The sequence below is a fragment of the Simochromis diagramma genome, unplaced genomic scaffold (genome assembly GCF_900408965.1).
Source record: "Simochromis diagramma unplaced genomic scaffold, fSimDia1.1 OVJJ01000510.1, whole genome shotgun sequence".
NCBI classification, from domain to species: Eukaryota; Metazoa; Chordata; class Actinopteri; order Cichliformes; family Cichlidae; genus Simochromis; species Simochromis diagramma.
In genome coordinates this window covers 511,273-536,347 of record NW_024387326.1, presented here as the reverse complement: position 1 = coordinate 536,347, position 25,075 = coordinate 511,273, and the positions used below count along the sequence as shown (strand labels likewise).

Here is a 25,075-nt window from a genome sequence, read left to right as displayed (position 1 = left end):
AGTGCAGACACTTTATCAGCCATTTCCTCCTGCCATGAGGATTTAACAGTTTTTATTAAAAGTGAAGTCATTTAAAGTGACAACACATATTATATATTCACTCTGTTCTTATGACTATATAAGAAAAATAAAGTAATTTATATCCATATATAGGCATGCATTAACTATTTAATACGTGTATAAGCATGCATGAATAAACAATTAACTAATTTGCCAATTCTAACTCAATTACACTACTTAAACGAATGAAGCATGCCAAATATCTATTTATCTGTCTATCTAAAAAAAAAACAAAAACAGGAAAGACGATTAACAAAAGCAAATTTCCCTCCATTACTACTACGTACTATCCGACGTCATTTTGCCGGGAAAGCACGGTCTTTTTGTTGCACTGGGTTTAGTCGAGTCGCGCTTAACTTCCTCTTTTATGCCGTTAGGTTTCCGCCCATTCTGTGACGTGATTGGCCATTGCTTTATTTCTTAGCCTGGTATCTAGACGCAAAATTTCCGCGCGTTCGTCGGTGAAAGTTTGCAAATCAAAGAAGGGTGGCGGGAGCAGTTCTCAGTCCGGTTCTGTTGTGAGGAAGTGCCATTGTTAGGCGTTTAGAAGTTAGAAACGCAGCAGCCACTGATAAGTTTTCGTGGCAGATTTCACGGAAGGATTGCTTCTACAACTGGGTAAGATTAGCCCGAGGGCGCGAGACCTGTATGTGTTTATACCCGCGCGCTAGCTTACTGCCTTAGCTCTTACAAAGAAAAGAAACGTCCGTGTACCTTGTCATGAGGCTTTACTGCTCCATTATTGAGTGCCATATAATTTCATACCTTCCAGTCAAATGTTACATTTGAAAGTACGCCACTGACACGTGGATGAATTATCACAAATGTAGAGGTGAAGGGGACAGAGACCTGCACTGTTTGGATGTGAGGCTAACTGTGTAGTGTGACTGGTGTGCTGTGTGGAGCTACAAGGTGTGCGACAGCACTCACAGTAACATGGCAACAGGCTGTGCGGTGGGAAAGTTGTGGATGATTACTACTAGTCCCATGACTAATAAGCACCAGTTTATGTTTTACTGTGTTTTTGACGGTCGGTGTCGAGACTGCATGTGTTCCCTTTTATCCTGTGTTCTGATATCGCTCCTTCTTCTTATTGTAACTCTCTGTACATTCTACCTTTCACTTGTAAATACCCTCCAGTGCAGCTATAATGAGTTATTACTGAAAGCATTGCACTAATTTTATCTGTCACTGGCCTACATATTTACTCATTATATGAGTATACTGATACAGATCAGGAGTAATATAGACTGAGCAAAGAGTCATACTTACAGGATTTTCCTTGCATAAACAATTTTGGTTCATTTCTGTTTAGAAAATGGTTAGAAGAATATGTTAAATGCCGAGCTTTATGTTAACTAAAACTCATTTTCTTAACTACACTTTGACCGCATGAGCTTGCACATTTAAGTGCTTAAACATATTACAGACTTTTAACCTCCAAGTTTGTTCCATAGATTTTTACCAAGTTTTCTTTAAATCAGCTTGCAGGCATGGATCATAAACGACACAACGGCAGCCGTCTCATGGGTGGTCCATCCCAGGCCAAACGGGGTAAAACGATGGGTGAATGGGAGGACAGTCCTTCGCAGTTTGAAGAGGAGTTGTCCATGTTTGAAGAAGCAGATATGGATGCAGAGGAGATGGAGGGGCAGGCAGGACACGATGTTATTCCAGTAGGTGAGTATTAAACTGCAAAGCGCACATTCACAGGTGATGTAAATGTTCTCATCACACAGGAGGAATTTAATGAGTTATTTAGTGACCTGTAGTAAAGTTACAGATCCCTAAAGCATGATAATTTAATTTCTTCTTCCATCCTGTCAGGTGACCTTTTCTCAGCAGACCTAAACCCTCGCTGGCGACGTCCTCCTGCCCACTCACTGGACCCATCATCTGATACTCTGGTGTTCCAGCAGATTGATCTGGACTACTATTTGGGTAATTATCAAATATAATGTTTGTCAAAGCTGCTTTTGCTCTAAATTTGAGTCCCAGAAATATCGACCTGGCGAGCTTGTAGCATGATATGAAAACATCCGAGCTGACTTACAGTTATATCAACCTTTCAGAGCATATTCGTTGTTACTCATGAATATTGTGGTGTGTAATTTGGCTTTCAATGGTTTTGTGTCATGCAGGGGAAACGGTAGCGGGCATGCCCGGTCAGTCGCAAGGAAAAGTGCCAATCATTCGGATGTTTGGTGTAACAGACAATGGCAACAGCGTGTGCTGCCATGTTCACGGCTTTGCCCCTTACTTCTACGTCCCTGCTCCAAATGGTGAGTGCTTGTCATCATGTTGACTTTGCATTTATGTGATATACTACGTTTCCTCACTATAAATAGCTTTAAAGTAGCTGTTACAGTTGTAACCTCTTCTCTTTGTTCTGAGCTGTCTAATTTCTGCTTTTAGGGAGAAAATAATAAAAATGTAATTCATGCTCTAAATCTAATGTTGCCCTCTGGTTGCTTTAATTGAAAAGGGTTCACGTCTGCTCACCTGGTGGAATTTAAAAAGGAGCTGAACTCTGCTGTCCTGAAGGACATGCGCTCCAATAAGGACAATATCTCAGTCACAGTGTTGGCTGTGGACATCACCCGCAAAGAGAGTGAGTACAAGTTTATTATTAAGTGGAAAAAAACAAAAAAACTGAGTCTGTGAAGACAAGCACACATGCAGATGTGTATTGTGATCAAGTTCTTGAACCTTGTTGGATAGCAACATTCAGTAATACATTAACTTTTATACTTTATTACTGTGTGTTACAATCTTATACGATTATAAAACAAAATGGTGTTCATTTGAGATGAAAACGTCACTTATCCCTCTTTTTGTTTTTGTTTTTTTGTTTCTTTCTCACAGGCATGTATGGTTACCATGGGAAACGCATTATCGATTTCTTGCGGATAACCATGGCGATGCCTCGTCTCATCGCCCCCGCAAAGAGACTGCTGGAACAGGGCTTTAAGTTTGCCCATTTCCCTACCAGCAATTACCAATCCTACGAGGCCAACATAGACTTTGAAATCAGGTGTGTGTGCTTAAGAAAAAGGTACAAAATAATTTTGAAAACGTGGTGGAGAGATGAAAATGACCGTTATCGTTTAAATACACAAAAGGAAGCTGTATCCTTTTTTGAAAATACCAAAAGAAACCGAAGGTTAAACTTATACTCACTGTAGCGTTTTGTTGATGCAAAAACACTGTTGAAATCCCAGCATTGTTAAAGTGTTCAAAGGAAGCCATTTATTGTAATTAACGAAGTTATGTGGATAAATGTTGTATGTAGAAAACTGCCAGTAAATTTAAAAAAACAACAACATTGTGTCTCTTTAGACTGTGTGTGTATATGTTCATGCATGTGTATGTGTTGTCAGGTTTATGGTGGACAGCGACGTGGTGGGTTGCTGTTGGATTGAGCTCCCAAAAGGGAAGTACAGAGTGCGCGAAGAGAAGAGCACGGGTAACACGAGTTCTCAGTCCCCAGGAAAGGTGGGTGTACAATCTCTCACGATGTTACCTTGGTCACTAGTTTAATTTCATGTTCGATCATGCGGTTTTAATGTATTTGTATAGGTAAATGGTGTTTGTGAACTTTGCCACTCTTGTTCTTTTCCTCCAGGCCTCCTTGTGTCAGTATGAGGTGGATGTGGGATGGAAGGATCTGATAAGTCACCCTGCAGAGGGAGAGTGGCAGAGGATTGCACCACTCAGAGTCCTCAGCTTTGACATAGAGTGCGCAGGAAGAAAAGGTGCTTTGTTTACACAAGAATTCTCTGGAGTTCTTACTCCGCGTTAGAATAACTGTTAAAAAGTTATTTAAGCGCATGACCAAGGCTGGTCTAACTTGATGAAAATCAAATGACTCTGGTGTTGCCTCTTTACTTCCAGGAATCTTCCCTGAGCCGGACAAAGATCCTGTGATTCAAATTGCATCTATGGTGCAGCGTCAGGGTGAAACGGAGCCCTTCATTCGCACAGTCTTCACCCTGCAGTCCTGCGCCAGCATCGTTGGCTCTCAGATACTGTGCTTCACACAAGAGACGAAGTTACTGCAGGTATACACGTGTACACTTAAAGCAGTGAAATGCATACATAGTTTGATATGGTTTCTTTGTTTCCTTTCAAGTCATATTTTTTTTGTTTTGTGTCTGTATGAGCAGAGCTGGGCTGAGTTTTTGAGGACTGTTGATCCGGACATTATTACTGGCTACAACATCCAAAACTTTGACTTTCCGTACTTGCTCAACAGGGCAGCTGCTTTAAAGGTTAGATGGAGCTTCATTTATTTTAGTCCACTGACAAAGCCTGAAATATTCTTGAAAGATGAAGCTTCAACATGTATATTGACGATTTAATGGAAAAACCTAATTGCTCACTCATTCCCGTGTTTATCCACTAGGTGATAAATGTTCTCTCATTTTCAGGTGAATTATTTTCCGTACTTGGGCCGAGTGCGAGGCATCAAATCAGTTTTGAAAGACTTGAATTTTCAGAGCAAGCAGATGGGCCGCAGAGAAAACAAGACCATTAACATGGAGGGCCGTGTTCAGTTCGACCTGCTGCAGGTCAGTACTTTCTCTTTCTGTGCAGGTCAACAAAGACATTATGCGGTACATTTTGTATTTGGGAATGTTGTTAGGGAAAGACTGAGCTTTGAGTTGGTGCCTTTTCTTTCAGGTTCTTCTCAGGGATTATAAATTGCGCTCATACACATTGAACGCTGTGAGTTTCCACTTTTTGCAAGAGCAGAAGGAGGATGTGCAGCACTCAATCATCACTGATTTGCAGGTAAGGTCAAGACAGCCTTGTTGGGAATTTAAAAAAACTATCTAATATTAATTTGTTTTTCCCTTTCTTCCTCTGTCACAGAATGGAAATGAACAGACGCGCCGTCGTTTGGCAGTCTACTGTCTGAAAGACGCCTATCTGCCCCTGCGCCTGCTGCAGAAGCTAATGTGTGTGATTAACTACATGGAGATGGCCAGAGTGACCGGTGTGCCTCTCACGTACCTGCTCTCACGAGGCCAGCAGATCAAAGTAGTCTCTCAGCTGCTGCGACAGGTAACAATGCCGAAGCGAACATGACTCCTGCATTTGCATACCTGGGATTTGGAAACTGAGTGCGTGTTTATGTTTAGGCCACAAAACAGGATCTGGTAATGCCCGTTGTAAAGACAGAAGGAGGCGAGGACTACACTGGAGCTACTGTCATCGAGCCAGAGAAAGGGTAAATGCATCTATGTTTGTGTCAGTCCACTGTTGTCTTCACGTGTTACATCTGCAGCCTTGTCATGTAATTTTCTACCCTGCTCTCTTCTGTGTAGATATTACAGCCTTCCCATTACCACATTGGATTTCTCCTCCTTGTATCCGTCCATCATGATGGCTCACAATCTGTGCTACACCACTCTGCTGCAGAAAGGCTCAGTGGAGAAACTGGGGTAAGCAATTTTCTTTTTAGGTGGTCCTGTGGTGTAATGGTTTATGCATTCTCCTAACAAGCAAAACTCAGGATTCAGAGATTCTGAGATTTGCATCCCTTTGGGGTTGTCTCAGGACAGAGAACCAGCGTTAAAAGTCAGCCAAATAAAACATGCAGACAAACAAGCTTAATGTGTTTTGTCTACTTCCATTGAAAACTACAAAAATTATATTGAACAGTATTCAAAGGGTCATGTGAAACTAACAAAGCAATTGAATTTATAGGTAGGCTTCTTTAGCTAGTTTAAGGCCATTAACCAAGTAAAGATCAGAACAGTTGTGCACGATGTGAATTCACTTTATTCATGCACTGTTTATATTATATTTGAGTGAAAGCTGAGTCATTAACCGATTGTATGTGTTCAGCCTGGCTCCCGAGGACTTCATCAAGACTCCAACAGGCGATCTCTTTGTGAAGAGTTCTCTAAGAAAGGGACTTCTCCCAGAGATCCTGGAAAACCTGCTGTCTGCCCGAAAGAGGTTTGAATTGTTTAAAATCAATCACAGAAACTGTTTGGACTGGAATGACGATCTTCCAAAAGCTGTAGAAGAAGAGTTGAGTTGGAAATAGTTGATCTATGAGTTCACAACCTGTGTGATCCCACCGTCTGTCTGCAGGGCCAAAGCAGAGCTAAAAAAGGAAACAGACCCCTTCAAGAAGCAGGTGCTGGACGGCCGACAGCTGGCCCTCAAAATCAGCGCGAACTCTGTGTATGGCTTCACGGGGGCCCAAGTGGGCAAACTGCCCTGCCTAGAGATCTCACAGGTCAGCGCTTTAGATCGGATGACTTGTTTTGGACATCAAATGTTCACAATTCAGGATCTGCAAAACTGCATTTGTCAGTCTAAACCAGGTTGCCTTCATTAAACTACTTTGCACAGTACTTTGTATTGTGCACAGATGTAAACAGAAAACATCAGAGATGTAGGGCAAAGATTAGTGTTGAAAAAGAAACCACAGAACAGGTGGAGAAAAATGTTAACCTACTCCCCACAAAAAATACAAAAACAAAGACTTTCTGTAGGTGATAGCTGAACTACAGTGATCTCAGTTTCAGGCTGTTTTGTGAGAAGATCTTTTCCCTAAACATCAAAACTTCTGACCTGCACTGTGGCTGAAATGCTAAATGTTTTTCCAGCATCATTGGTAATTTAGTGATTTTAAATGTATTGAAATATTGCATTTTGTCTCATCCAGAGTGTCACTGGTTTTGGAAGACAGATGATTGAGCAAACCAAGCAGCTGGTGGAGTCTAAGTACACACTTTCCAATGGCTACCAGGCTGACGCCAGGGTGAGCCCAGTTATGAACCAATCTCTTATTCCTTGATGATCTGATGTATCAAAAACACTTGACACGTTATATGTTTTGTTGTCCTGTTCAGGTAATTTATGGAGACACGGACTCTGTCATGGTAAAGCTCGGAGTTGCAACAGTAAAAGAGGCCATGGATATCGGGAGAGAGGCGGCCGAGTGGGTATCATCCCATTTCACACCACCCATCAAACTGGAGTTTGAGAAGGTACCGGTTCAGTCCAGAAATGTCTTCTCCGACTTCTCTACATGTGCACTGCTTAAAACACTTGGTCTCGATATTTTTGTCCTGTTAGGACAGATAAGCCATTGTGAAACAGTTTCAGCTGTTTTGGTGCAAATGAAAGTGACAACTAGTGCATGCCAAAGGCAACAACAAGATGGCCCCCAAAAAGAGAAGTGGTTTTTCCAGGTGGTGGTCACGGTCTCTCCTCTTTCCTCCTGACTGGTTTTACAGTCTGTTACACAAAGCACACATAGAATATTCTGAGCCCAACAGCAGCACTGTCATCTGCTCCTGGAGGAACAGGCTTCATGACCATGGTATAAGGGTCTGACAGCTTTTACTGTGACCTTTGCATATAGCCCAGTGGCATGCAGCTTGAGTGGTATTTGCCGGGGAATGACAGAACTGGCAGATCCAAAAATGGCTGAAGAAGCTGAAGTTGCTTCAGCAACATTTGTAGTATGAAGAACAACTTCATTCTTTGACCAGTGTGTTTTGGCCTGTAGACTCCATCAGGATCATCAAAAATACATGTAGGAAAACTGATCATATACAGTACATCCGGTACACATGTCCACCAGTTCACTCAAATGCATGACTGTGGAAAACTTTCTTTTGATTGAGGGGGAAAAAATGTAAATACTAGGGGTGCAACAATACACAAAATTCACGGTTCGGTTCGGTTCGATACTTTGGTGTCACGGTTCGATATTTTTTCGATACAAAAAAATGTTCATGCCTTTTTAATTTGTCATTTATTAAAATTATAAATATATATTTTAACTCAAAAGTACAGTTTTTAAATTTAATGTTGCTGTAATTTAAAAAATAAATATAACTCAGGGCTCTCAAAATTTCAAAATCCCTGGTAGCCCTTCGGGCAGGGACTCTTCAGTTTTTGGTAGCCCAAAATAAATTTAAGTAGACCGAATAAAAAAAGAGAGCAGTTTTTTGATTGATGTTTTGTTTCCTTTACAATATTATACATTAAAGTATAATATTGTAAAGGAAACAAAACATTAATCAAAAAATTGTTGAAAAACAAATTACAACATTGTATAAAAATTGCAATCATCAACTCAAATACTTGGTTCTAACTGAACAGAAATTTCTATGAACTTGTAAGAACTGTGTAGGACATGAATCAGTCTGTGTCAGATCCTGACTGAAATTTCCACTGAAGTGACGGGTAAGAGGCAAGTGGAACCAAGATCTAGGCCATTTGCTTTTTGAAGTTTGCAAAGACTGCTAAATTGTGCCAGTGGTAGTTCACTCTTTGCAACATAGTACGCTGTTCTAAACAGATTTTTCAGGTTTATTTTTAGTATGTTATTTGCAATTGGTGTTTGTTCTGGGAAAGATATTGCAGACTGAGCAATAATGCATTTCTTGCATTTCTCATGGGTTCTAATGGGGGCCTTTCTTAAAATGACTGGTACCAGTAACAAAGGCGCTTGTCGACTCAGAAATCGAGAGAAAACCAACAACACACCCGGCAGAACATTATGTTATTTACACGGGTGCACATAAGTTGTTGGCATGTGCGCATTCGCTGTCAAAATAAAAGACGCGCACCAGATAAGAAGTTGCAACGCGCGTTTGCGTCCATATAAAAAGCACTGTTTTTGTCCGCTAGAGTGGGATTTTCACGGCACATTCCGCACCACATCTCTGTGCGTTCATCATTTGTTTGAAGCCAGCTCACCTCCTGCAACCACTTTTCCGAGAATACGCGCTTCTTTTGTGGTTCGGACTCCTTCTGACATTTCTTTGGAGGTGGAGGAACACCAAAGTAATTGCTTAAAGGAGCTTCTTCGACATCTTTAAGAGTTCTAAACAAATGTCTGTCCTCCTGAAAATATTATGTATGCAAACACGCGTTGCAACTTCATATCTTGTGCGCGTTTTTTTTTTTTTTTTTTTTTTGACAGCGAATGTGCACCTGCGGACCACTTCTGTGCAGCCCCGGTTATATAGCTCGTCATATTGCAGCCACAGAAATTCGTTTGTCCATGAAACCATAAAGCTGCACTTTCTTTTTGCCTTATAGTCTGATTTGTCATAACTTTTGCATTTTGTGGTAAGCTTTTCTTTGGCTGTCACTTCTTCACCCTGACCTGTCTTATTTGGCTCAGCAGAACTAAAATATATATCGTGCTGCTTTTACACACACACACATAACGCTCAGCGATTCTCTGCGCGATCAACCTCTCACATGTTTAAGCTTGCTGCGGGAGATTTCACTTGCCATGTTTGCATAGTAAGCTAACGATTGATAAGACGATGTCAGAGGAATTGGTGCGCAAATTATCATCACTCACCAAACAGTGCTGTTGCTCTCTATACACAGTTCGCGCGATTGCAAAGTGAAAGCAAAAAACAAGCGCAAATTCAAACGCGATTTCAATATGTCACATATTGACAGTGGCTCACCGATGCCAATGACATAATTACCCAGCTACATTTCCGAAAGAATGCAAAAGCATTGACATATATTTTTCCTTCCTACAATAGCCCAACGGGCAGGGCAGAGATAGATTTTGGTAGCCCGACTGGAAAAATCGCTAGCCCCGGGACGTCGGGCTAGCGATTTTGCAAGCCCTGTATCTGATTGAGGAATCACTCATCTTTGGAAAAGAGAGTTTATTACAGAGAAATGGCTCTTTCCAAAATAAAAGCTATACTATACGCTTCTTCTGGGCTATATTCTCAGCAGCATATTGTAGCGGGTCAGGGCTGTTCGGGGTTCTGTTTGTACAGTTATGTTTTGTTTATGTTGCCATAGTGACGGGTGACGCCCTCTCGCAGTGACGGGTGACGCCCTCTCGCTGCGACGGTGTGTCCTTCCGGGGTCAGAGGGCGCCCTGTGTGTTGTTGTTGTTGTTGCTGTGCGGTTGCCGCGCTGAGCTGGGCCCTATTTCAGGAAGCCGGTTTAGTGCAGACTCTGAGTAAGTATACCCTGAGTTAACGAAAACTCTGGGTTTTCGGTTTCACAAAGCGAGTTTAGATTAATTCTGAGTGAGTCACTATGACGACACACTCCGTGAAGCTAACCTGCCCCCTAGCAGGTTTACTTCAACTAACCCTGACTTTCCCCGCCTCTTTGTCGGAAACCTGACTGTAGGAAGTGTCAGACATGGCGTGCTCCTTCCTTGAAGAGCCAGTAGATGTTGAAGCCCAAATTCTCAGCAGAGCTCTCCACCGGGAGAGAGTGATTAGAGCGCGTTTGGACATTTTATCATTTCCTAATGATTTCCTGTGTGAACGTTACCGTTTTTCAGCACAATCTATAATTTATTTGAATAACATCCTCAGGCCTAATATTGCTCATGTGACACATCGCGGACATCCTCTCAGTTCTGTACATATTATTTGTATTGCACTTCGGTTTTTTGCAAACGGGAGCTTTCTGTATAATATTGGTGACGCTGAGCACGTTTCCAAGGCTACCGTCTGTCGGGCAGTCAGGAATGTTACAGTTGCACTGAAACGTCTCCTGTAGTCGTTTGTGGTGTTCCCCGGTCATAGACCCACAAGATTTATCAAAGAGGGATTCCACAAAATTGCAGGTAGCAGGATGAACAAAACTTAATTCATGATGTGGTGATACTTGAACTACTACTTAAATTTTACATTTATTTTCAGGGTTCCCAGGCGTGATTCAATTCAATTCAATTCAATTTTATTTATATAGCGCCAAATCACAACATAAGTCGCCTCAAGGCGCTTCATAGATGATTGGCTGTATAGATGGCACTCACATTCCAATCATTGCTCCTTCAGTAAATGAAGGAGACTATGTGAACAGGAAGTCTTTCCACAGCATTAATGTACAGGTACATAGTTCCCTGTAGCATTTCGAACTAACAAATTATTTCATTATAGTAATGGATGCTAATTTGTGTTCTCTGCACTGTGAAGATCATATGTGATGCTGCCAACATTATCACAAATGTGGAAGCCAACTGCTCAGCCTCTGTGAGTGGTGGTGGTGGAGGACCCCCACCTGTTTTTCGGGCCTCCGCTTTTTTTTCTGTTGGCTATAACGGGTCGCATTTGAGCATACAGAGTAAGCAAATATGTACTTGTAATGTGCTCAGATAATTTCAATAAGTGCTTACAGAAAGAAAATTAATGTAGCCTCTAACTGCAATTGATTGACATCGGACAAACAGGCAAGCACTATGGCTCATAATACAATTACACCTTACCTGTTTGGACTATATTTTTATATTTCATTTTTACTTGCTGCCAGGAACGTTTGGGGCCTGTTGGGTTGCACCTGCGCTCACATCACATCACAAAATCAAATGTATAAAATAAAAAAGAAAATATAATATAATAAAATAACGTGTTAAATGGGTGGAAATCCCTAGATCAATGTTTAAATTAACACTCACGCATTGACTCTGTCGGCTATGTTTTGCCATGCATGCTCCCTTTCTTTTGCAGCTGAGGCTGTGTTACTTTTTTTCCGCGGAATTTGCATGTTATCGGCATATGCTGCCATCAGAATTTCGGCCTCAAGCGCTGTAAAATCCATTGACCGCGCCTTCTTTCCCTCCGTCTCCATGGTGACTCGCTTAATCTGTGCTCCACTAATCAGGGCTTTATGTATCCTCGTGCGCGCGCTTAATTTGGGGTTAAAGCAACTCCGCGTTGACTGAACTAATTGTTATCAGCCTTTCTGAAACCGAATATTCCGAGTTGGACAGTTCGGGGTTACTCAACCCTGAGTATCGTTTTTCACTCTGAGTTTTCTAAACCGGCTTCCTGAAATAGGGCCCAGTTAGCTAGCGGCAGTGTTGTTCTGCAGATGTCAATAAACGGCTGTGCTCCCTGGCTAGCTCACGGGAAGCAATACCAAACGACACCTCCGTCTCCTCCTTGTCTAAGCTCGCCACATTGGTGTCAGAAGTGGGATGATGGTGGCACCCCATGTTCTGACCCGAGTGACTTTTCCCCCGCCGGTGTTCCAGATCTACTGGCGTTTAGATCAACTGGCGTTGGTCGAACAGATGTGTGGCAGTCTTGCGTTTCAGTAGCTCCTACCGACAAACCAGCAAAAAAACGCCAAATGTGTCATCTGTGACACTTGTGAGCTTATCTCAAACACACTCCGTCAGTCTTGATGCTGTTGAACAACAAAATGTTTAAAAATGTGGCGAGTTTACCTGGTGATATCCTCATGCGCGACGCGATCGCGAAAACAGCAAACAAGTAACACCACGCCGATGTTGTTCACAGGACAGCAAGAGTAAACGATCGGGAGACTCTTGTCGTCGTTATCGTTCCCCTCGCACGGTTTATTTCTCCGAATTCAGCGTTTTTGCTTCACAACTACAGCGTGCTGTTTACTTTGTGCACTAACATGGAGTCGAGTCAACCAGCGCCACCTCTGGCCAAGTGCCACAGCCTACAGCCAGATCAACCTGTGACACACATCTGCAGCACGTTTGAATTCGTGTCATGCACATTTGTACCTTTCAATTGTGTCTGTTTGTGCGTCATGCAAATAAACCTTTGAAATGAATGAAATGATATCATGTATTTATTATCAGCCTACATTTGTACAAAATTCCAAATGACATACACATAAGATTCACCATCCTGATATCAATACTTTTGCCCATACGAAAAATGTCGTGAACACACTAATATTTCACCAGTGTTGTAACATCACATGTCGTTAGCATAGTCTGCCTGTGTCTTCCCTCTGCAAACAAACATGTTAGAGTTGGTTGTGATATACAGTCTGCATAAGTGTGGTCAATCTAATAAACATTTGTAAGGAGATGGCAGTTACTGTGAATGTACAGCAGGTGATTAGTAATAAACAGTCAGACAATGACTCTGACAATCTCATTCAGTCTTGCAGATTGAATGCACCTTCTGTGGAAAGTGGTACCACACAGTGTGTGTGGACTTCCCCTGTGCAGAAGGCGACTACAAATGTTGTGGGTGCTAAATAAACAGAAAAAATTGATCCCTGTTGTCTTTGCTTACCGATTGTTTTTAGTGTTGACAATCCACATTGCTGGCATTGCATCTGTCAACATGTTTGTGGGTAGATTTGGATGTACCAGGGGTAAGTGCAGCCACTCAGCCTCTACTCAATGTGATCATAGCAGCAGGTGCAGATGTGTCACAAGTTAATCTAGTAGTGGGCTATGGTCATGTGTTAGTGGTGGGAACAGTCATATCCACTCACTCTCACTGGCTGTTTATTACTAATCACTGTGTAACTGCTGTGAATTCACAGTAACTGCCGTCTCCTTACAAATCTTCATTAGATTAACCACACTTATACAGACTGTATATAACTCCAGCCATGTTGATGAATTGCCTATATTGGCTGGAAATATTCATTTCCAGGGAAAAGACACAGACAGACGATGCTTACAGGATGTGATGTGACAACACTAATGAAATATTGATGTGTCATATTTGTCCAAGGTGTATTTCATTGTTATGGAAAAAGAGAATATTAAAATCATGATGACCAATTGGAGTGGTGATGTCTATGACTTTGTGTATATAATTTGGAATTTTGTACAAATGTAGGCCAATAAGGAATATATGATATCATTTCATTCTTTCCAAAGGTTTATTTGCATGACGCACAAACAGACACAATTGAAAGGTACAAATGTGCATGACACGAATTCAAACGTGGTGCAGATGTGTGTCACAGGTTGATCTGGCTGTAGGCTGTGGCACTTGGCCAGAGGTGGCGCTGGTTGACTCGACTCCATGTTAGTGCACAAAGTAAACAGCACGCTGTAGTTGTGAAGCAAAAACGCTGAATTCGGAGAAATAAACCGTGCGAGGGGAACGATAACGACGACAAGAGTCTCCCGATCGTTTACTCTTGCTGTCCTGTGAACAACATCGGCGTGGTGTTACTTGTTTGCTGTTTTCGCGATCGCGTCGCGCATGAGGATATCACCAGGTAAACTCGCCACATTTTTAAACATTTTGTTGTTCAACAGCATCAAGACTGACGGAGTGTGTTTGAGATAAGCTCACAAGTGTCACAGATGACACATTTGGCGTTTTTTTTGCTGGTTTGTCGGTAGGAGCTACTGAAACGCAAGACTGCCACACATCTGTTCGACCAACGCCAGTTGATCTAAACGCCAGTAGATCTGGAACACCGGTCGTGATCGGCCGGTGCGCCAAAAGAAGGCACCTGGACATTTGCAGGACTTTGTGTGGGGTAATGGGGTCGTCGGGGACGACTGACCCCTTAGTTGGGGGCTATGTAGCGGGTCAGGGCTGTTCGAGGTTCTGTTTGTACAGTTATGTTTTGTTTATGTTGCCATAGTGACGGGTGACGCCCTCTCGCTGCGACGGTGTGGCCTTCCGGGGTCAGAGGGCGCCCTGTGTGTTGTTGTTGTTGTTGCTGTGCGGTTGCCGCGCTGAGCAGTTAGCTAGCGGCAGTGTTGTTCTGCAGATGTCAATAAACGGCTGTGCTCCCTGGCTAGTTCACGGGAAGCAAGACCAAACGACACCTCCGTCTTCACCTTGTCTGAGCTCGCCACAATATTAAACATATCAGGTCCCCATAAGGAGAATCATGTGCTAACGGCTGTCTAAATGACTCGGGTAAAGTTTGTAGCATGCATGCGTGTTGTTTTTGTCTGCTTCCACTTGTCTTTGCACTAGGATGATGTCGGCGTAAATGTGCAGTCATATTCGTTGTGTTCCCACTAGTGCTGTCAGCGTTAATCTCGTTGAAATGACGTTAACGCCACAACAGGGCAAATCTCCGTGCGTGGAGCTAGACGGCCAACACATTAACCCATGTAATTGAGCATTGCTGGCACATCCAACATACTGTTTTACTTTAGTCCATGACGCGCTTACCTTCAGGGTCATACGTCACATGAAAACCAAAATAATTCCAAACGCCAGGGCCTTATTTCAGGAAGTCGGTTTAGAAAACTCAGAGTGAAAAACGATACTCAGGGTTGAGTAACCCCGAACTGTCCAACTCGGAATATTCGGTTTCAGAAAGGCTGATAACAATTAGTTCAGTCAACGCGGAGTTGCTTTAACCCTAAGTTAAGCGCGCGCACGAGGATACATAAAGCCCTGATTAGTGGAGCACAGATTAAGCGAGTCACCATGGAGACGGAGGGAAAGAAGGCGCGGTCAATGGATTTTACAGCGCTTGAGGCCGAAATTCTGATGGCAGCATATGCCGATAACATGCAAATTCCGCGGAAAAAAGTAACACAGCCTCAGCTGCAAAAGAAAGGGAGCATGCATGGCAAAACATAGCTGACAGAGTCAATGCGTGAGTGTTAATTTAAACATTGATCTAGGGATTTCCACCCATTTAACACGTTATTTTATTATATTATATTTTCTTTTTTATTTTATACATTTGATTTTGTGATGTGATGTGAGCGCAGGTGCAACCCAACAGGCCCCAAACGTTCCTGGCAGCAAGTAAAAATGAAATATAAAAATATAGTCCAAACAGGTAAGGTGTAATTGTATTATGAGCCATAGTGCTTGCCTGTTTGTCCTATGTAAATCAATTGCAGTTAGAGGCTACATTAATTTTCTTTCTGTAAGCACTTATTGAAATTATCTGAGCACATTACAAGTACATATTTGCTTACTCTGTATGCTCATATGTGACCCGTTATAGCCAACAGAAAAAAAGCGGAGGCCCGAAAAACAGGTGGGGGTCCTCCACCACCACCACTCACAGAGGCTGAGCAGTTGGCTTCCACATTTGTGATAATGTTGGCAGCATCACATATGATCTTCACAGTGCAGAGAACACAAATTAGCATCCATTACTATAATGAAATAATTTGTTAGTTTGAAATGCTACAGGGAACTATGTACCTGTACATTAATGCTGTGGAAAGACTTCCTGTTCACATAGTCTCCTTCATTTACTGAAGGAGCAATGATTGGAATGTGAGTGCCATCTATACAGCCAATCACGCCTGGGAACCGTGAGAATAAATGTAAAATTTAAGTAGTAGTTCAAGTATCACCACATCATGAATTAAGTTTTGTTCATCCTGCTACCTGCAATTTTGTGGAATCCCTCTTTGATAAATCTTGTGGGTCTATGACTGGGGAACACCACAAACGAGTACAGGAGACGTTTCAGTGCAACTGTAACATTCCTGACTGCCCGACAGACGGTAGCCTTGGAAACGTGCTCAGCGTCACCAATATTATACAGAAAGCTCCCGTTTGCAAAAAACCGAAGTGCAATACAAATAATATGTACAGAACTGAGAGAATGTCCGCGATGTGTCACATGAGCAATATTAGGCCTGAGGATGTTATTCAAATGAATTATAGATTGTGCTGAAAAACGGTAACGTTCACACAGGAAATCATCAGGAAATGATAAAATGTCCGAACGCGCTCTAATCACTCTCTCCCGGTGGAGAGCTCTGCTGAGAATTTGGGCTTCAACATCTACTGGCTCTTCAAGGAAGGGGCACGCCATGTCTGACACTTCCTACAGTCAGGTTTCCGACAAAGAGGCGGAGAACGTCAGGGTTAGTTGAAGTAAACCTGCTAGGGGGCAGGTTAGCTTCACGGAGTGTGTCGTCATAGTAACTCACTCAGAATTAATCTAAACTCGCTTTGTGAAACCGAAAACCCAGAGTTTTCGTTAACTCAGGGTATACTTACTCAGAGTTTGCACTAAACCGGCTTCCTGAAATAGGGCCCAGATCTGAATGAGGGTGGGGGAGGTTCAATTTGCCATGTTGCAAGGAGAGCTTAACTTCTGTCTTGGTAGCTTGCCCTGCGCTCTTCCTTCTGACGATGCTGTCTGTGTTGAGCGCTCAGTGGATCTGCGCTCGACAGTGCAGCCTAGGCGGAGTAGTCGAACGCAGATTCACTGAGCGCTCAACACAGACAGCATCGTCAGAAGGAAAGTTGATAAAATAAATTACAAATTTTGTATTGTTCGATACATATGTGTACCGAACCGAAAGCACTGTATCGAACGGTTCAATATCGATACGAGTATCGTTGCACCCCTAGTAAATACCTATTTGCTACCAGTGGAGCAACAGCAAGGATGTGCTGGGTGCAAGGCCAACTGGGGAGCGACCAGTGTAAAAATGTGATGGAATCATGTTTGTCTGTCTTGAAGTTCTTAGTTTTGGTGTGAATGTAGTTTAATAAATAACAGCTGCAGATCTATTTATTTGTTTATCTTTTATATCTTGTAAATATTTGTCTCTGCATTTTACGCCCACTTTATTCGCTGCAAATACAATCTAGTCATGCCACGACATGCGCTTCATACCGTTCACGCTGCAAATGTTGCTGGCGCCTCAACATCAGTGCAGGTTAAATGAACAGACTTGCATCCCTTAAGCTGAAATAATTTTGCATTATGCTGTGATGATTACGTGTTCCCCTTAATTTATTTAAGCAGCCTGTTATGAATCTGGTTAAACACTGTTATGAACGGCAGTGTGACTGTATGACAGAAACATGCAGCTGCAAGGCAGGGTTCTAGTTTTCAAACCTCAAATGTGATTCAAATGGATTAAGATGAGGTGATCTGAAGATCTTAATGTTCAAAAAGCACTGACCTATTACCTGAAAAACTGACTCTGCAAGATAATAAAGTCCCGAACAGTTTTGTAGCCTGTTGTTGTCACTGAAGCAGGAACTGCCCCCCCAACTCCAACAGGGGGCGCTTATGTTATGGCTTTATTTCATGATGCAGGTCTGTGTTGTGAATATAATTGGCCACATAAGAATAAAAACAAACACTACAAAGTTCACTTTCACTTTGTGATTGAAAATTAGTTTGCCTTGAGAGTTTGGTTAATTTGGAATGACCTTCATTATTTTACCTTTGCAGTGGTTTATATCAGATAATTAGAAAGATAATTAGATGGATTTTTTCTTTTTAAATTGTAACCAAGCAGTACAAGCCAGCAAGTAATTTCCAGTATTTACCAGATTCGCGCTGTTCAGCACAGTCCAGGACTGTGTGTCATGTTTCAGTTCAGCTGCCCCATGTTTGGCCTTTTGCTTTCTGTATGTGTCACGGTCTTCCTCTATCCTGAGTCCTAGTGAAGGTCTAAAGGTCACCGGGGTTTGCAGTCAGGTCCTCTTAGCTTAGACCCGATGCTTTCAAAGAGCTGTTGTATTAATTATGTCTTTATTAATATTTCACCAGGTGTACTACCCATATCTGCTGATCAATAAGAAGCGCTACGCAGGCCTGTATTTCTCCTCCAGTGCAAGCACGCATGACAAAATGGACTGCAAAGGAATTGAGACTGTCCGCAGAGACAACTGCCCTCTGGTGGCTAACCTCATCAACACCTGTCTGCAGAAAATCCTCATAGACAGGTAAACGCATACTCTGGCTGCACTCAGTTTATTTTGTGGAGTCCAGAAATAAGTCATGATTTCTAAACTTTGGACTTAATTTGCTCAGCTCTGTCTTTGACAGTCTGGTTGATTATGAACCAGAGATGCTGACATGGCTTAAAAACAACAACCAGAGCTGTTGTGATGTTTCTTCAGGGATCCCCAGGGGGCCGTGGAACACGCCAAAGAGGTGATCTCAGACCTGCTCTGCAATCGCATCGACATCAGCCAGCTGGTCATCACCAAGGAGCTAACGCGCACTGCCCAGGAGTACGCTGGCAAGCAGGCGCACGTGGAGCTAGCAGAGAGGTCCGATTGGTTGATAACTAGATACCGAGATGTCTTCCTTCAAATAAGATGTTAGAGAAAAAAACGTTTAAGCCTTTAAATCTGATTTACAGGATGAGGAAAAGAGATGCAGGTAGCGCCCCCAACCTGGGAGACCGAGTCCCATATGTCATCATCAAGGCTGCGAAGGGAGCAGCGGCATACATGAAGTCAGAGGTGTGTAGGGCGTGTTGATGTTTCATCTGTTTCTTTCTTAGTGGAAACATTCAGCTTTGATAATGATCCCCATACCACATTTCCATTCAGGACCCCATCTACGTGCTGGAGAACAACATTCCCATTGACACACAATACTACCTGGAGCAGCAGCTGTCCAAACCTCTGTTGAGAATATTTGAGCCCATCCTGGGAGAGAGCAAAGCAGAGAGCATCCTGCTCAGTAAGTCAGCACACCTGACCTAGTATTTTAACATGTATGGAAAATACGAGTTTAAAAAAGTTAACTGAAATAAAAATAAGAACTAGACTTTCCAAAAACAGTTATTGTGAACATAATCGTAAGAGGTGTGATGTGTTACTGTGAATCTTATCGTTGCTCTTTGGTGGTGTGTTTCAGAGGGCGACCACACACGCTGTAAAACTGTGTTAACCTCAAAGGTTGGAGGCCTCATGGCGTTTGCTCAGAAGAGAAGCACCTGTATTGGCTGCAAAGCTGTGCTCAAGACAGATGGTGTGTGTGTGCAATTTCCACTTTCTTTACTTCAGCTGGTGTTTTGGAAAATGACAAAGCTGGAAGTTTTGCACATAACATGTAATGTGCATCTTTGCAGCGGCCGTGTGTGATTTCTGCAAGAAGAAAGAATCTGAGCTCTACCAAAAAGAGGTAAAGTGGCAGAGCAGAATAGCTCTGCTCTATCAGAGTGTCGGGAGATAAAAACAAAACCAATAAAATTTAGGTCTGTCTTAGTGCATTGCTAATTAGTCCACATTATCGACCACAGATCTTTCACCTGAATGCGCTGGAGGAGCGTTTCTCTCGCTTGTGGACTCAGTGTCAGCGCTGTCAAGGCTCACTCCATGAAGATGTGCTGTGCACCAGGTGTGTATATGAATGACATTATGATCATTTTCATGATAACGGACAACGGTTGATTGGTTTGCAGCAGAATTACAATAACGCTGTACCCGCTGTCTCCTCTGCAGCCGGGATTGTCCGATCTTCTACATGAGGAAAAAGGTTCAGAAAGACCTGGACGACCAGAGCAAGCTGGTGTCTCGTTTTGGATGGTGAGGGAGACGCTAGCTCGCTGCGATCGCTCATGTGCCTAATTTCAGACGACCTTTCACTGTATTTTCTCTTTTGTTAAAAAAAAAGAAAGAAATGCATATATATGACTATTTTTTTTATGTTTTCTAATATGAATAAATAACAATAAGTAGAGTTTTGTAAAATAAAATCAAAAAAGAAATTGTGGTTTTTACTCACTGAACATTTAAAAGGGAATCTCATTAGAAGTGATGAATCAACACACGTCAACAGCGTCACATCTACAGTTTCTGAATGACCCTGTTCAGCTGTGTATGTACTTACACATCCGAGTCTTTGACATCAAAGTGCATAATTTCACAGAAATGAAAAGGGGAACTTGATTACCTTCAGCACTTTGTCTCAGTCAAACCTCAAACCACAGCCCTTCCTCCCCACTGATTTTGCACTTCAGAAGAAAAACCCGTAAATATAGTTGCAAGCGGCAACGGGAGAGCAAAGCAGGTCTGGGGAAACCGCTGGTACAACTTCATGTTCAAAAGCGCTGATAGGTAAAACAATTTTTTACTTTTTTCTTTTCCTTTTTTGAGAGCTGACACAATGTTTGGTGAAAAATCAGTCTGATAACTTCTGTGAGGCTTGGTCTGAAGATCACCTGTGCAAGTGCAGGTGATGCTTTCTCAAGGAAGGGCTGCAAAAAAAACTCTTAAACGTTGGAAATTTACATCATAAGCTGCATCCTAATTCAGGTACATGCACCTGTTGCCTATCAGTTATTCCCTCTCAAAAGCCCGCAAGTAACAATTATATAAACAAAACAGACACCATGTAAAAGCTGAAGACTTTTACTCGTTTCTTACAGCAGAGCGCATTACAGATTTGCAACGTCTTACTCAGTTAACCTCCTTGATCATATAATAATCATATATGCATTAGGCAGTCAGAGCCCTCTGGTTAAGACAATTAAAAAAGTAAAAATCCTACATGGATGGATTGACTTGTTAGCAGGATGCAACTCCCCTGAAGTTAGTTCACTGAACAGTGACGTCGTTTTTAGTAAATACACAGATGCTGGTTTTTAAATTGTCGGATGTTTGTAGTTCAACAGAAAAATGACCACACCTCACGAGTGTTACTGTGCTCGACATGTTTTGTGTAGTACCACAGCGTTGTTTTCACAAACTACATGCTGTGGTGGAGTTTGGTGTCACATAAACAGTGTTTAGACACAGTAATGAACCCCTGACAACACTAGGACCGGCAAAATAACTGTTAAAAATGGACTTTGGAGTCAAGTGTGAATGTTCACACCAATAACGGCCTTAAAAAAATGACGAGCAGAGGAATCAGATCGTCTGATTTTTCTCTGTTATAAATCAGCGTCTGATTCGACGCTGTATTCCTGAGTAGCTTTTAAAGTAGCACTAATTCTAAAATCTGCATTAACCACACAACAGGAAGTGACTAAAGTGCACCTGGGAGTTTGAAACACAGTTTTGAGGTTTGTTAACGGGGAAATCCTACAAGATTTTTTTTTTTCTTTTAGAAAAAAATTAATTCAAAAGTAAATAATGCTGATGTGTTTCAAGCCCCAGAGACTGCACCAACCTATTTGTATTTTAAAAAATGCACACAAGGGGAACGATTTTAGAAAAGGTTTTGACTAACTACGTGTCCATGGTAAAGTGGTCTCACAGGAAAAAAATAAAACAACCTCCAAACTCTCCAGCTCATTTAAACAGTTTCCTCATGAAGTCAAACACTGACCATTCAGCAAATTTCATAAAAAAAAAAGTGGAAATGTGCTGAGCACTACAATAACAAATGGAAATGTGACAGTGTAAAGTGCAGTGATGCATTACCGTGAACTCCTGACATCTAAATGGTCAACAGAAGCTAAAAATGACCCACTAAACTCCAATAAAACCACATTTAAAAAGTACACTTGCCCAAACGCTGCTAAATTGACACTGCACATGAATGTATGAATAACAAACCTTGTGAATACACACTATAACTGGAAACTTTCACACCAATAAAAATAGATGTTTTTTCTTTCCCCGCATGTCTACGTCCTTGTGTGGAGGTGTGTGCGATGTCTCCAAGGTGCAGGGGCAGTTGTGGGGATGAGGGGAGGAAGAAACAAGTGCTGTAAGTGATGCTGGCTCTGTGTGTGGTTTGCTATAGTATCATGCAACGTCTCTGAGTGTTCTTCTTGCTCTTCTTGTTGCTGCGGTTGGTCTCCTTGTATCTTCTGATCTCCCGTACTAGAGAATAAAAAGCTTCCTCCACACCCTGCAAAATAGAGAAGAAGCCGATTCGACGTTTTAGGAGGTTTTATTCAGGAACACAAGAATGGATTGATGAGTGCTGTCGACAGGTTACCGTTACCTGTCTGGTTTTGGCGGAGGTCTCTACAAACGGCACGCCGTAGCTCCTCGCCAGCTCCTGCGCCTGCTGCGTCTTCACTGTGCGGGTGCTGAGGTCGCTCTTGTTCCCCACGAGCACCATGGGGACGCTGTCACTGTCCTTCACCCTATTGATCTGCTCTCTGAGGAGAACACACGCGACAGAGCATGTTGCAAACGCTGGTCGATCAGTTCAGACTGACGATATTATTCAGCAGGCCAGACTGAAGACCTGTGGTCTTTTTAGTTTTATCATTTGCAGACAGAATAATTTAGTTGGTGTTGCAACACTCGCTGGGTTCTGTGTGTGTTACACTTTTTATCTGTGGCTTCCCTGTTTGCAACGTTTTATATTTACAAGTCAAAACATTTTTGGATCAGTTACGAAATCTACAAATGACCCCACACAAATTGCAGAAACGCTAAGTTTATCTGCAGATATTTGGTAGACAAGTGAGTGCAGTTCTCGCTAAACAGGAAATAGCCTTTGAGTGCCTAAATGTGCACAGTTGAGACAGCTATGCACAGCTGTCTTAAATCTCTGTGTGACTGAAATAAGGAATTAGTCCTATTTGGAGACTACTGTTTGAATTCTTTGTCCAGCTGTCTGTGCTGGCGTGAACCCGCGAAACTTCCTTTACCTGTAAAGGTGAACGTCCTCAAAGGACTTGCTGTTGTTGATGGCAAACACACAGAGGAAGCCTTCTCCCGTCCTCATATACTGGTCCCTCATGGCGCTGTACTCCTCCTGACCTGCAGTGTCCAGGATGTCCAGCAGACATGTCTCTCCATCAATCACCACCTGCTTTCTGTACGAGTCCTGCAAGACAGCACGAGTTAGGCTGGAATGCATCATCCTGAGTCTCACGCTGCTGCATCATGTAGCAACAAGATCTTGGTGATTAGGTGGTTTTGAAATCAATGTGCTCAAGTGTGAATATTTTATAAGCAATTATAGAATCGCACCATTTACTGGCACGAAGGCTGACGTTTATTTACAAGGGATAATTTAGAACGTGACAGTTATTTGCAGGTAAGGTGATTATATTTTTATCAAATATTGCCATCTTTAAACTAGAAGGTTATCCCGAGGGCATGAGCTCTGCTGAGGCAAAAGGTCTGTTTAACAATTTTAAATTAAAGAGGATTTGCACAGAAATTTGCTCATCCCTTGCCCCATGCTGCACCTTTTCACCTTGGTGTTTCATGCACAGTCTTGCTGACAAAGCTGCACCTCCAGTTCAACTCTTGCCTTGGCAGAGGACTACAGTGTTAGAAGGTTTTGGGCAGGTTTTAACAAGGTTTCTGGCCTGACTCTGACAGCAGCAGTCCACGTGGTGACGTACACCATTTGCAGACACAAAATATATAAAGACTGTGAATCTCTTAACAGAAAAACATGAAATTAAATTGTGTTAAAATCAGCTCAGTGTTAAACAAAAACACTTTAAAAGATTTGTTACGCGGTCGTGCAGCAGGAATAGCAATCCTGTGATGTAACTGCACTATTGTAAAACTAAAATCTACATTAATCTGATTCTTTTTAATATGCAATGGCGATACTTAAAAGAAACGCTCCTTCTGAGGGCATAAACTGGGACTTTGCTTGTGTTGGATACTCAGTTTCATGGACAAACATTTGCCAGAAATGAAAAGAATTTATTAAATAAACACGGGATCCTTGTAACTGCTCCAAGCGGCAATTCTTCCAACAACACCGGGACATATCAACCATTAAAACCGGACTAATTCTGATAGATAAAATAAAAACCTGATTAATAACACATCTGTAGCACTAATGAGCAGTACGGATGCTAGTTAAGCGCCAGATTAGATCATGTATTACAGCACTTTGCGTCTGCTGGTCACTTACCTCGATAGTTGGATCGTATTCATCCACAAAGTGGTTCTGGATGAGCTGGATGGTGAGAGCGCTCTTGCCCACACCTCCTGCCCCGACCACCACAAGTTTGTACTCGGTCATACCTGCAGAGAATGAAGCCAACAGGTGACCATTAAGACATCTAATAATTTGCCCCCTTCCTCACTGAGCTGACATGGCGAAGAAGACACTGACTGACCCAGATTTATCGGCAGACATGTAAAGTCTTTCTTTTTTTCTTTTTTTTTGCAAAAATGTAGAGTCGACTGAAATGATTACCAAATGGAGACATAAACTGCTTGGCTTACCTTTGTGAAGAAGTTATAACGGCGTAAAATGAAAACGGAGTTTTGGACTAGATAAATGAGATTAGCTCGCTACATAACGTTAGCCTGATTTCCTTGTTTTAGACACTTGTAGAAACACTTCAGGATGTGTCCAGAACTTTCTTATCTGACCCGCGCGTCCAAAAAATATTGAAGTAAAACTGTTGAGCTACTAGTAAAAATCAGAATTTATGTTATTAAATAATTAAAATCCCAGATTCGTTCGAGTTCCTACTTATTCTTCATTGTCGTTCATTGGAAGTAGAGCGTTTTTTCTTTACGTTAATCCCCGGGTGAAGTAGCCTATGAGACCACAGCACGAAGACGGACATCTTAACTGTCCAATCACAGCAGGGAACTGGTTCGTGACCTCGCCCAGAGTTGCTGCGGTCCAATTATAAAAAGGTACGGCTTGAAACGGGCGTGGCATT

General features: G+C 42.2%; 2 protein-coding genes across 2 annotated transcripts; one reads left to right on the top strand and one right to left on the bottom strand.

The window, feature by feature from the left end:
- Nucleotides 1-466: 466 nt before the first annotated feature.
- On the top strand, nucleotides 467-21,853 carry pold1 (polymerase (DNA directed), delta 1, catalytic subunit). The gene is made up of 27 exons (XM_040005981.1): nucleotides 467-678; nucleotides 1,545-1,740; nucleotides 1,888-2,001; nucleotides 2,202-2,342; nucleotides 2,546-2,671; nucleotides 2,926-3,094; nucleotides 3,441-3,555; nucleotides 3,686-3,815; nucleotides 3,955-4,121; nucleotides 4,227-4,331; nucleotides 4,491-4,631; nucleotides 4,744-4,854; nucleotides 4,936-5,127; nucleotides 5,205-5,293; nucleotides 5,391-5,507; nucleotides 5,914-6,027; nucleotides 6,166-6,313; nucleotides 6,746-6,841; nucleotides 6,933-7,070; nucleotides 18,277-18,452; nucleotides 18,630-18,782; nucleotides 18,875-18,977; nucleotides 19,068-19,200; nucleotides 19,378-19,491; nucleotides 19,592-19,644; nucleotides 19,763-19,860; nucleotides 19,965-21,853. Exons 2-27 carry the CDS (start codon nucleotides 1,554-1,556, stop codon nucleotides 20,050-20,052), a joined length of 3,318 nt encoding a protein of 1,105 aa, XP_039861915.1. The 5' UTR covers nucleotides 467-678; nucleotides 1,545-1,553; the 3' UTR covers nucleotides 20,053-21,853.
- zgc:55558 lies at nucleotides 20,858-24,930 on the bottom strand. The gene is made up of 5 exons (XM_040005986.1): nucleotides 24,627-24,930; nucleotides 24,310-24,422; nucleotides 23,078-23,256; nucleotides 22,420-22,579; nucleotides 20,858-22,323 (listed from the first exon to the last, which is right to left on the bottom strand). Exons 2-5 carry the CDS (start codon nucleotides 24,418-24,420, stop codon nucleotides 22,210-22,212), a joined length of 564 nt encoding a protein of 187 aa, XP_039861920.1. The 5' UTR covers nucleotides 24,421-24,422; nucleotides 24,627-24,930; the 3' UTR covers nucleotides 20,858-22,209.
- Nucleotides 24,931-25,075: the final 145 nt, after the last annotated feature.